The sequence below is a fragment of the Nycticebus coucang genome, chromosome 12 (genome assembly GCF_027406575.1).
Source record: "Nycticebus coucang isolate mNycCou1 chromosome 12, mNycCou1.pri, whole genome shotgun sequence".
NCBI lineage: Eukaryota > Metazoa > Chordata > Mammalia > Primates > Lorisidae > Nycticebus > Nycticebus coucang.
Window position 1 is genome coordinate 99,570,358 of NC_069791.1, and position 12,107 is coordinate 99,582,464.

At 48.6% G+C, this 12,107-nt stretch overlaps 2 protein-coding genes across 2 annotated transcripts; both read left to right on the forward strand.

The window, feature by feature from the left end:
• The first annotated feature begins 1,007 nt into the window (after positions 1–1,007).
• LOC128562447 (60S ribosomal protein L37a-like) lies at positions 1,008–1,345 on the forward strand. Its single transcript, XM_053557397.1, has one exon. It carries the CDS (start codon positions 1,118–1,120, stop codon positions 1,343–1,345), a length of 228 nt encoding a protein of 75 aa, XP_053413372.1. The 5' UTR covers positions 1,008–1,117.
• A 4,466-nt stretch (positions 1,346–5,811) lies between these two features.
• ELOB (elongin B) lies at positions 5,812–11,610 on the forward strand. Its single transcript, XM_053554227.1, has 4 exons — positions 5,812–5,901; positions 6,019–6,153; positions 7,856–7,961; positions 11,428–11,610. The coding sequence occupies exons 1-4, from the start codon at positions 5,899–5,901 to the stop codon at positions 11,538–11,540; spliced, it is 357 nt and encodes a 118-aa protein (XP_053410202.1). The 5' UTR covers positions 5,812–5,898; the 3' UTR covers positions 11,541–11,610.
• Positions 11,611–12,107: the final 497 nt, after the last annotated feature.

A 12,107-nucleotide genomic window follows, 5' to 3' on the forward strand; every position in this document is an offset into this window, starting at 1 on the left:
TCTCTTGCCTTAGCCACAAGTAGCTGGGACTACAGGTGCCTGCCACAACGCCCAGCTATTTTTTTGTTGTTGTTGTAGTTGTCCTTGTTGTTTAGCAGGCCGGGGCCGGGTTCCAACTGTCCAGACCCGGTGTATGTAGCCAACGCCCTAGCCACTGAGCTACAGGTGCCAAACCTCACACCAGACAAACCTAACAAAGAAGAGCTTAATCCTATATTGCAGAATCTATTCCAAAAATTGAGAAGTAAGGAACCCTTCCTAATTCCTTCTATGAAGCAAATACCACCCTGATACCAAAACCAGGAAAGGACACACAACAAAACAAAAACTACAGACCGATATTATTAATGAACACTGGCACAAAAATAAAATCTTAGCAAACAAAATTCAGCTACACATAAAAGAAAATAATAATTCATGGGGCGGCGCCTGTGGCTCAGTGAGTAGGGCACCGGCCCATATACTGAGGGTGGCGGGTTCAAACCCAGCCTGGCCAAATTGCAACAAAAAAAATAGCCGGGTGTTGGCAGTGGGTGCTTATAGTCCCAGCTACTCAGGAGGCTGAGGCAAGAGAATTGCCTAAGCCCAAGAGCTGGAGGTTGCTGTGAGCTATGACGCCACAGCATGCTATGAAGGGCAACAGAGTGAGACCCTGTCTCTAAAAAAAAAAAAAAAAAAATTTTGTCATAACAAGGTGAGCTTCATCCCTGGGATATAAGGCTGGCTCAGCATACAAAAATTTATAATCGGGCTTGGTGCCCATAGCACAGTGGTTACGATGCCAGCCACATACACCAAGGCTGGCAGGTTCGAATCCAGCCCAGGCCAGCTACAACAAAAATGACAACTGCAACAACAACAACAACAAAATAGCCAGGCATTGTGGCGGGCGCCTATAGTCCCAGCTACTGGGAGGCTGAGGCAAGAGAATCACTGAAGCCCAAGAGTTGGAGGTTACTGTGAGCTGTGACACCACAGCATTCTAAGGAGGGCAATGTAGTGATAATTTGTCTCGGAAAAAAAAAAAAATTATGAAAAGAAAAAAAGAAAAAAAATTTTTATAATCATAACTCACCACAAAAACAGAAGTAAGGGCTTGGGCCTGGTTCCTAGCGACATGGCTAAATGCACCAAGGTTAGGATCGTTGGTAAATACAGGACCCACTATGATGCCTCCTTCCGGAAAATGGTGAAGAAGATTGAAATCAGCCAGCATGCCAAGTTCACTTGCTCCTTCTGTGGCAAAACCAAGATGAAGAGACGAGCTGTGGGGAACTGGCACTGTGGTTCCTGCATGAAAACAGTAGCTGGTGGTAGCTGGACCTACAACACCACTTCGCAGTAAAGTCTGCGATTAGAAGACTGAAGGAACTGAAAGACCAATAGAAGCTCTACCTTTTCAGACAACACAAGCCACTAATAAACGGGTTAATTTATGTAAAAAAAATTAAAATAAAATCAAAGACCATATGATCCTCTCAACAGACACAGAAAAAACATTTGACAAAATTCAGCATCCTTTTTTGATAAGAATATTTTTTGACATAAATGGGATATGATAGAAGCCATCTATGATAAACCCATAGTCAACATCATATTGAATGGAGAAAAACTGAAAGCATTCCCACTTAGAACTGGAACCAGTCTCAGTGCCTGTAGCTCAGTGGGTAAGGCGCCAGCCACATACACCAGAGCTGGGGGGTTCAAATCTAGCTCGGGCCTGCCTAATAATGACAACTACAACCAAAAAATAGCCAGGTGTTGCGGCGGGCGCCTGTAGTTCCAGCCACTTGGCACTTGGGAGGCTAAGATGGGAGAATCACTTAAGCCCAAGAGTTTGAGATTGCTGTGAGCTGTGATGCCATAGCACTCTACCCAGGGTGACAGCTTGAGACTCCGTCTTAAAAAAAAAAAAAGGGAACTGGGGGTGGCGCCTGTGGCTCAGTGAGCAGGGCGCTGGCCCCATATGCCGAGGGTGGCGGGTTCAAACCCAGCCCCGGCCAAACTGCAAGAAAAAAATAGCCGGGCGTTGTGGTGGGCGCCTGTAGTCCCAGCTACTTGGGAGGCTGAGGCAGGAGAATTGCCTAAGCCCAGGAGTTGGAGGTTGCTGTGAGCTGTGTGACGCCACGGCACTCTACAGAAGGCAATAAAGTGAAACTCTGTCTCTACAAAAAAAAAAAAAAAAAAAGGGAACTGGAACCAAACAAGGATATGTACTATCACCACTACTATTCAACATAGTGCTAGAAATCCTAGCCAGTGCAATCAGACAAGAGACAGGCATGGGTGCATATCTGTAGTCGCAGCTACTCTGAAGGCTGAGGCAAGAGGATCTCTTGAACCCACGGGGGGTTTGAGGCTGTCATGAACTATGATGATACCACTGTACTCCAACCTGGGCAACAAAGTGAGACCCTATCTCTAAACAAAATAAAAATAAACATTAAATGTTCCAGCAAAGCCAATTTTTAAAAGTATATTGGCCAATAATTAATCTTGCTGCATTTAGTCTTGAGTATAAGACTAAAATTTATCAATTGCAATCAGTGTAACCTGGCTTATTGTACCCTCAATGAATCCCCAACAATAAAAAAAAAAAATTAATTAAAAAAAAGACTTAAATTTATTTAACAAATAAATTACTCCTACTATGATTTGTCTTTAATAGAAATGGAAACCTGGGGAGAGAAAAATTGTTTTAGAAAAAACTAGAACATGGGCGGCGCCTGTGGCTCAGTGAGTAGGGCGCCGGCCCCATATGCCGAGGGTGGGGGGTTCAAGCCCAGCCCCGGCCAAACTGCAACAAAAAAAATAGCCGGGCGTTGTGACGGGTGCCTGTAGTCCCAGCTGCTCGGGAGGCTGAGGCAAGAGAATCACGTAAGCCCAAGAGCTAGAGGTTGCTGTGAGCCATGTGACGCCACGGCACTCTACCTGAGGGCGGTACAGTGAGACTCTGTCTCTACAAAAAAAAAAAGAAAAAACTAGAACATATCTGTTACTAGATTCTAGCCTTGCTCATTGTTTTTGTGGGTTTTTCTTTTTTTTTTTTTGCAGTTTTTGGCCAGGGCTGGGCTTGAACCTGTCACCTCCAGCATATGGGGCCGGCATCCTACTCCTTTGAGCCACAGGTGCCCCTCTTTCTGTTTTTATTATTTACCTCCCATCTGGCATTAGTTCTTTCCTAATTTTTTTTTTTTTTTTGAGACAGAGTCTCAAGCTGTTGCCCTGGGTAGTACGGTAGCTTCATAGCTCACAGCAACCTCCAACTTAGGCTCAAGTGATCCTCTTGCCTCAGTTTTTTCTATTTTTAGTAGAGATGGGGTCTCGCTTTTGCTCAGGCTGAACTTGAATTCATGAGCTCAAGCAATCCTAGAGTACTAGGATTACAGGCATGAGCCCCCTTGCCCAGTCCTGATTTAACTTCTATGTGTGATACATGTACTCCTAATAATGAGCCTTCCTAGTAGTTTGGGATTAGTTGAAAATACAAACCACAAACTCATTATCTTTTGCAATGCTTTCTATAAAAGATTTATAGAAGTGTGAGGAATGTAAAAGAAAATAAAAGTATCAGGATCCCACCAACTCCTTATGCAAAAGGGAAGGTCAAACCTTAGAGGCACAGTCATGTAGCACCCTCTTTCAAATTAATAGCTTTTACAAACATACATAGTCAGATCCCCATGGAAAGGCCTCAGGCATCTACCAAGGTGTACCTGAACAGATGATTCTTTAACAAAATTCTTTGCTGGCCTTCCATAAACAAGGACTGCCTATTGTAACTTCAGGTCTGCAGTCTAAGTCTAGTTCCTAAAACTAAAGTCTGTTCTATACCACACTGATACTGCTGATTACAAGTTTATTTTCCCAAATACAGAACACAAACAAGATCAATCATTCTTCCACCTACACAAAGACTGTATTAATTCATTCTTTTAAATCTCTTTTCACCTTATCTTACATGGTATTTTTTTTTTTTTTGGCCAGGGCTGGGTTTGAACCCACAACCTCCGGCATATGGGGCTGGCACCCTACCCCCTGAGCCACAGGCACCGCCACCTTATCTTATATGAACTGTAGATTTTCTGGGCACTAATTAAAGTCTCACTAGAAAATGTAACCATTTGTTTTATTACCTACATGCCCCGCCCCCACTTTAAGGAAACAAAAATACTAAACCTCTGGTCAACAGAAAAGAACTCAAACTCTACAAAGTAACTGAAAGAGATTTATTCTGAATCAAGTAAGTGTGAGAATGGCCCAGAAAGCCCAAGAAGATTTAGAAAATGGTCTTGCCATGGTTGGGTTTCAGTTTGGTTTTACCCATTTCAGGGACACAAGAGTTACACTTTAGTTATAAATCAATACATGTAAGGTGTACATTGGTGGGGGGAGGGGGACAGCTTAAAATGGGGCATTACAAGTTATATGTGGGTTTAAAGATTCTTTGATTTTAGGCTAGGTGCTGTGGCTCACACCTTTAATCCTAGCACTCTGGGAGGTTGTGGAGGGTGGATCACTTGAGCTCAGGAGTTCAAGACCAGTCTGGGCAATAGTGAGAACCGGTTTCTAAAAAATAGCTGGCGTTGTGGCAGACACCTATAGTCCCAGCTACTTGGGAGGCTGAGGCAAGACAATTGCTTGAGCCCAACAGTTTGAGGTTGCTGTGAGCTAGGCTGACACCACCTACCCTACCCACGGCTGTCTTTAAAAGAAAAAAACAAATCTCTTTGGAAAAACAATGCAGATGAGTCCGTGTGGCTTTAGTCTTCCTGAACTCTCTCTAAAGCTGGTTTAATGGCTTGGCGCCCGTAGCTCAGTGGTTAGGGCCCCAGCCACATGCACCTAGACTAGCGGGCTCCAGCCTGCCCAGGCCTGCTAAACAACTGCAACAACAACAAAAAAACAACCGGGCGTTGTGGCGGGCACCTGTAGTCCCAGCTACTTAGGAGGCTGAGGCAGGACAATCGCTTAAGCCCAAGAGTTTGAGGTTGCTGTGAGCTGTGATGCTACAGCTCTCTACCCTAGGTGACATAGTGAGATTCTGTCTCAGGCGCCTGTGGCTCAATGAGCAGGGCGCCGGCCCCAAATACCTAGGGTGGTGGGTTCAAACCCGGCCCCGGCCAAACTGCAACAACAACAACAACAACAACAACAACAAATAGCCGGGCGTTGTGTCGGGTGCCTGTGGTCGCAGCTACTCGGGAGGCTGAGGCAGGAGAATCGCCTGGGCCCTGGAGTTGGAGGTTGCTGTGAGCTGTGTGACGCCATACACTCTACCAAGGGCGATAATATGGTGAGACTCTGTCTCTACAAAAAAAAAAAAAATTAAAATAAAGCTGGTTTAATAAACCTAATCTGATTTGAGATTCTTAGCTCAATCCCCCTCATTTTGGGGGAGGGGGATCGGGACTGGGTTTGAACCCGCCACCTCCAGCATATGGGGCCAACGCCCTACTCCTTAGAACCACCGGCACCGCCCGAATCCCCCTCATTTTTAGTTGTCACGTGTTTCCCCCATGGCCCAGACACACGTCATTCATTCACTCTCCCTGGGATTTAGAGTATTCTGTCAGCGACTAGGACCTACTGGACCGTATCAACGTGGCGACCTCGCCTTTGCCACTTCCAACACGGAACCACCACCTTTCGCGTCCCTCCTGAGTTTGAGCACTACAACAACTGCACAACAAGCACCACAGCACCAAGATGGCGACCACACACCAACCAAGGCCACCCGCTTCCGGCGTACTTCAAATGGCTGCGGTGGGGCTTAGCTGGGAGGGATAAAGGGGCGGGGCCTCGCTCGAGGAGCATGTCGGGTTGCGCGCGCGGACTGCCGGGAACGGGGCGGAGCGCGTCCGCGCCGGCGCGTCGAGGGAAGAGGCAGCCGCCGCGATGGTGAGCGGGCGCGGGGGGAGGGGCAGCGGGCCGGGCCGGGCCGGGGGCGGCGGCGGGGGGCGGTGGGCCGCGCGGGGGGGCCTGGGCTCCGCGCTCACGCCCGCTCGCCGTCCACAGGACGTGTTCCTCATGATCCGGCGCCACAAGACCACCATCTTCACGGACGCCAAGGAATCGAGCACAGTGTTTGAGCTGAAGCGCATCGTCGAGGGCATCCTCAAGCGGCCGCCCGAGGAGCAGCGACTGTACAAGGTGCGGCCCCCGCGGTCGGGCCCGGGCGGTGGCGGGGCTGAGAGGAACCCCGATGTCAGTGTCATCGATGTAAACAGTGGCAGGCCAGCCGACGCCTGCTCCCGGTCCCAGCCGCGTAGGTGGGGCATCCGTTGTGCGAATGGGGCACGAGCGGCGCACTTACACGAGAGGTCCGGGCCAAGGGGAGTTTTTAAATCACATGCCCAGTACTGGACGCCAAGGAGCACAGCGGCATCCAGCCCCTACAAAGGTCCTGCCCGCGCCCTGCTGGCTCTGGACAGCCCTGCTCTGCAGTTGGGGAGGTCACTGGCTATTTGACCCTGGAGGCCCTTAATCCCCATCTCACTCCGTAGGACCATCAGAATCACTCTGCAGCCCCAGACACCCTGGGGACTGGGGAACGGGCCACCCACTTAACGCAGAGAAATGGAGGGTGTGGGGACAAGTCAGGTCTCACTAGTTTTTCACAAGCAACTGTTTGTTATCACCCACCCTCCTGCTGATGTTCTAGAAGCCTTCCTTTCCCCTTTGCTGTGAGCTGTGAGGCCACTGCACTCTACCAAGGGCAATAAAGTGAGACTGTGCCTCTAAAATACAAAACAAAACAAACTGTGATTATTCAGTAACAGTGCCTTGGGGTTTGGGGTCTTCATTGGGTGTAAGATGCATCAACCCTTGATTTAGATGCACCAGAAGCATGAAGTTCAACCTAAGTGCGTTGATCTGATTGTAGATCTGGAGCTGGGAAACTGACCTTTTGCTCTAGGCTGGGAGCCTCAGCTTCCAAGATGGGGCTCCACATAGTGTGCTTGGTGGCTTCTGTATTTCTCTAGTTCATTGAAACCTCCTGACCTGCCTGTGATTTGGGAATTTCAGTGATTCCCATTTCACAGATGAGGAAACTTTGCATCAAAATGTTCACTTTAAGCTAGGCACAGTGGCTCACATCTGTAATCCTCACCCTTTGGGAAGCCTAGGCAGGAGGATTGCTTGAGCTCAGGAGTTTAAGGTTGCAGTGAGCTATGATAACACCGCTGCACTCTACCCAAGGTGACAGAGCAGCTGTCTCAAAAACAAAACCAACAACAAAAAATTTTGTCCAAGGTGGCAGAGCTGGAATTGAAACCTAGGTCTGCCTATCTGCAGACTAGCTCAGTGGCTAATATTAGATTTTCATGGAAAATTTGGAACAAACATTATTTATTTGTTCAATTATGTATTTATTTTTGTGACAGTCTCACTGTGTTGCCCCAGGTTAGAGTGCTGTGATGTCACAGCTTACAGCAACTTCAAACATCTGGGCTTAAGTGATCCTCTTGCTTTTAGCCTCCTGAGTAGCTGGGACTACAGGTGCCCACCACAACACCCAGTTAGTTTTTCTATTTTTTTAGTAGAGACAGGGGGTCTCTTGCTCAGGCTGGTCTTGAACTCATGAACTCAAGCAATCCACCCACCTCAGCCTCTCAGAGTGCTAGGATTATAGGGGTGACCACTGCACCTGGCCGGAAAACACATCTTAAACATCCACCACAAGAAGTCCTGACTTGGAAATTCTTGGCTGTTACCCTGGATTTGCATGTTTGATAATACACTGGGGTGGTCTTTCTTTCCTTCTCTGACTTTCAGTACAGTTGCTGGCTAGAGAAGTCTTTGGGATTTGGACCTCCTGGACCCTCTCCCAAGACCTTGCCTCTCTCTTTAGGATGATCAGCTCCTGGATGATGGCAAGACACTGGGCGAGTGTGGCTTCACCAGCCAAACAGCACGGCCACAGGCCCCTGCCACAGTAGGGCTGGCCTTCAGGGCAGGTGAGAGGGACCTGGATGGGGTGACAGCAAGGCAAGGTGGGAATAGCCAAAGAAGAGGGTTTTCAGGGAACCTGTGGTTGCTCCTTTAAACCTACAGAGCAGTGTCTTTCCTGTATACAAAGGGCAGGCAGTATCCTTGACAGTATGTGTTTGTTTCCCCATGAAAAGAGAGATAAGGAAACATGCTGTGGAAACTGAAGCCTCTTTCCCAGAGAATATGAAGATCCCTAATCATGATACCAGCTCACATTTACTGATAGCTTATTGAGCTCCTGGCCCTATACTCTGCACGTCACTTCCGTTGTCCCATTTCTTCCTCTAAGTATCCCTGGGAGGTCTGCTGTATTGTCCCATTTTATAATCAGAGACACTGAGGCTTGCTGGCAGTTACATGGAGACCCACAGTTGAGATGCTGGCTGCTGGCCCTTTACTGGAGCTGGACACCAGGCCCTTTTTTTGCAGTACTTTACTAATCCCCCAGCGCCTGTGTGTGGCTGACACTTAGATTGTGTCAGTTTTAAGGATGAGTAAAGTCAGCCTGGAAATGTTAGGTCACTTACTAGATCTGCCAAATCTAGAATTCAGATCCAGAGACTGTGCTGTCATTAAGCACATTCCACCCCTGCCCAAGCTTCAGAAACCCAGAGGGTGGGGACATGTCTCCCTTCCCCCAAGAAAAAGGGAGGGGAGAATTTTAAGTTTTATTTTTTGTCTCTAGGAACTTAAACAGACATTATAGAGTTATGTGGACCCACAGGCAGAGTGAATGGCTGGGGAAACTTGGATAAAGTTAGAAATTATTTTTCTGCCTTGACAGAAAGTGTGGCAAAGGCTGACAAGGAAGAGTACAGTTGTGGCTATACTATTCTGTTCTCTGGGTTAGGAACTGTGTCCTGGCACTGGCTTATTTGCACTCCCACACGCTGTGGACCTAGAGTTTCCATCTCCATAAAGGGTGAGGCAGTGTGAGTCCTATGTACCCAGGCCTGGCCTGCAGCGAGTGATCAGCAGATGGGATATGTAGGAACGAAAGTGGGTTCCTTTTGCCCACACTAGGCATCAAGGGCAGGACTGTACAAATGTACAGTTCATGCCCTGTGCGTGGGTGTCCTGAAGAGGGCAAGTGAGGATCAAGAGCACATCTGGTCTGCTTCCTAATTCAAGGCTGAGTTATATTCATTTAGAATATTCTTTTCTCTAATTTGTTTTTGTTTTGAGACGGAGTCTTACTTTGTCACCCTTGGTAGAGTGCTGTGGTGTCACAGTTCACAGCAACCTCAAACTCTTGGGCTTAAGCGATTTTCTTGCCTCAGCCTCCCAAGTAGCTGGGATTACAGGTGCCTGCCACAATGCTTGCCTGTTTTTTGTTACAGTTGTCGTTGTTCAGCTGGCCCAGGCCAGGTTTGAACCTGCCACCCTCAATGTATGTGGCTATGGACGCCAAGCCTTTTTTGGGGTGTGGGCGTGGAGGTTGCAGTTGTTTAGCAGGCCTGGCCTGGGCTCGAACCCACCAGCTTTGGTGTATGTGGCCTGCACCCTACTCACTGAGCTATAGGCACTGAGCCTATTTATTTATTTGTTTGTTTGTTTTTTTGAGACAGAGTCTCAAGCAGTCACCCTGGGTAGAGTGCCATAGTGTCACAGCTCACAACCTCAAACTCCTGGGCTTAAGCGATTCTCTTGCCTCAGCCTCCCAAGTAGCTGGGACTACAGGCGCCCGCCACAACGCCCGGGTGTTTTTTTTGTTGCAGTTGTCATTGTTGCCTTACCTGGCCTGGGCTGGGTTCAAACCTGCCAGCCTTGGAGTATGTGGCCAGCACCCTACCCACTGAGCTACGGGCACTGCCCCTGGCTATTTTTTTAAAGAAATGGGTCTTGCTCTTGCTCAGGCTGGTCTCAAACCTGTGAGCTCAGGCAGTCCACCCACGTTGGCATCCCAAGTGCTGGGATTATAGCATAAGCCATGGCACCCGGCCCTTTTCTCTAATTTGAAAAGAGGTACCCTTAGAGGTTTTCTGTGACATGGAAGATGTTGACAGACCCATTTTGCAAGTGAGAAAATTGAGTTAAAGGAGGTGACTTGTTTTTCCCAACACTCAGTATGGCATTGAACATGGTGGACACCAGGTCGCATCATCCCTTAGGCACATGGTGGCTGTCTTGATTGGGGTTACAGTGTGGGCTGGCAGGTCTGTCTACCCATGGACTACTTTGCAAAACTCATTTCCAGGTGCAGCTGAAGCAGTCAGCACATAGATTCCCAGGCATTAGCTAGACCACCTCCGTGCCCATGCAGATGACACAGGTCTCTCCTTGTCAGCCAAACTAACTGCTCAGGGAGAGGAGATGAATGTGTTGAAATTCAGTGTTAAAGGGCATTGTCCAGACTAATCTACAGAAAATAAGAGAAGTAGCGAAGGCAAAGAATTGTCACTGCATGGTAATGGCTGGGAAAGTTCATTAGATTAAGCTAGGTCAACACTATTAACATTTTAGGCTAGGTAATTCTGTGTGGCATTGTCTCATCGTTGTAGTATGTGTAGCAGCCCTCTAGATACCAGTAACAACCAAAATTGTCTCCAAACATGCCAGCTCTCCCTGGGGGTGGGGGATGGGGGTCTAATCAGTTGAGAACCTTCAGCCAGGTAGAAGCAAGCATAGGAGAAAAGTTGTGAAGTGGGGTTCATTTGCTCTGTGCTGGGGTGACAGTGGGAACGTCCTTGGAGCCACTGTTCTAATGGGGAAAGGAGCCAGTCAGAAGAAAAACCGTGATTTTTATCCAGTGGTAAGTGCCCCCAAGGCAGTGTCCAGGGTGTTGGAATATACTAACTGCTGGGGGGTGGTGGTGGTGCTGGGGAATGTTTCTCTGAGGAAACCTTTTTGTGTTCAACACTGAATGCCAGGAAATCAGCCAGCCATTCTGAATGGCAGCTGTTGGGACCAGCCAAATGCAAAGGCCCCAACACAGAAAAGAGTTTGGTGTGGAAACACAGGGAGCAAGAATCTAAGAGCAGAGGAGGTGGTTTGGAAACATAATGGCAAGGACTTGAGATACTGCTCAGAGTATGATGGGAAGCCATTGTTAGGTTTTAAGCAGGAGGAGTAAGTCTAGTTCGATTTTAAAATTAAGTAAGAGATGTGAAGGAACAAGGAGACGGGGACATTCTGAATGATGGTGGCTGTGGAGACAGAAGTAGGTGGATGCAGGTGCAGGTGGTTACCCCACAGGCTCACTGGTAGACATGGAGGAGGAAGAAAAAGGCCTTGGGCAAGTGAGGTGTGGTCATAGTCAGGCTGGGTTTACAAGGGTGGGAGATACTCCAGTAGGGTCACTTGAGTCTGACAGCTGGGTGTAGGGAGGTCAGAGCTGAAGGGGAGAGTAACTTTGCATGGAGGTCCCCCACACTACAGATGATCACAGGTGAACACCAAGTCCCCAGTCCAGCTCTGTCCTTTGTCTTGCAGATGATGCCTTCGAGGCCCTACGCATTGAGCCCTTCTCCAGCCCACCAGAGCTACCCGATGTGATGAAGCCCCAGGACTCAGGAAGCAGCGCCAATGAACAGGCTGTACAGTGAGGGCCCCTGGCCTGCCCCCAAAAGGCCCATCTCCCCCCTCCCCCCCCAATAAAAGAGATTTGGGTGTCTGCCTGGTTGCTGCCTCTTTCTCCTCACCCTCTCCTGACTCCAGGCATCACCCTCCCTGGGATGGGTCATGCTGCCCCCAGAGGCTTCTGTTTGGGCTCTTCCTACCTGGAACCCTGGCTGAGAATTTGGCCCAGCCTGCCACTCAAAGGCATCAGAGTGACCTGGACTGCCTTGAAGGCTGAGCCACTTCCAGCAGCCAGCCCAGGGAGAGAATTGGGAGGAACAAGAACCCTGGGCCAGGCTTTTCCGGTAGGGATAAGTTTCAGATCATACTCCTTCAAGCTCCTCAACCCTGTAATACCCACTCCTAGGGGCCTCTAGAGGGCCTCTAGAGGAGCCTTCGTGGCAAAGGCTGGAGCAAGGTTATAGCCAGGGGTTTTGTTTGAGAGCATGTTTAAAGTGAGGAAGCACAGCCTAGAACATTCTCACACAGGTTTCGCAAAGCTATTAGGAGACCCCACACACAGAGCTGCCTACCTTGGAAGCTTGCAGTGAGGG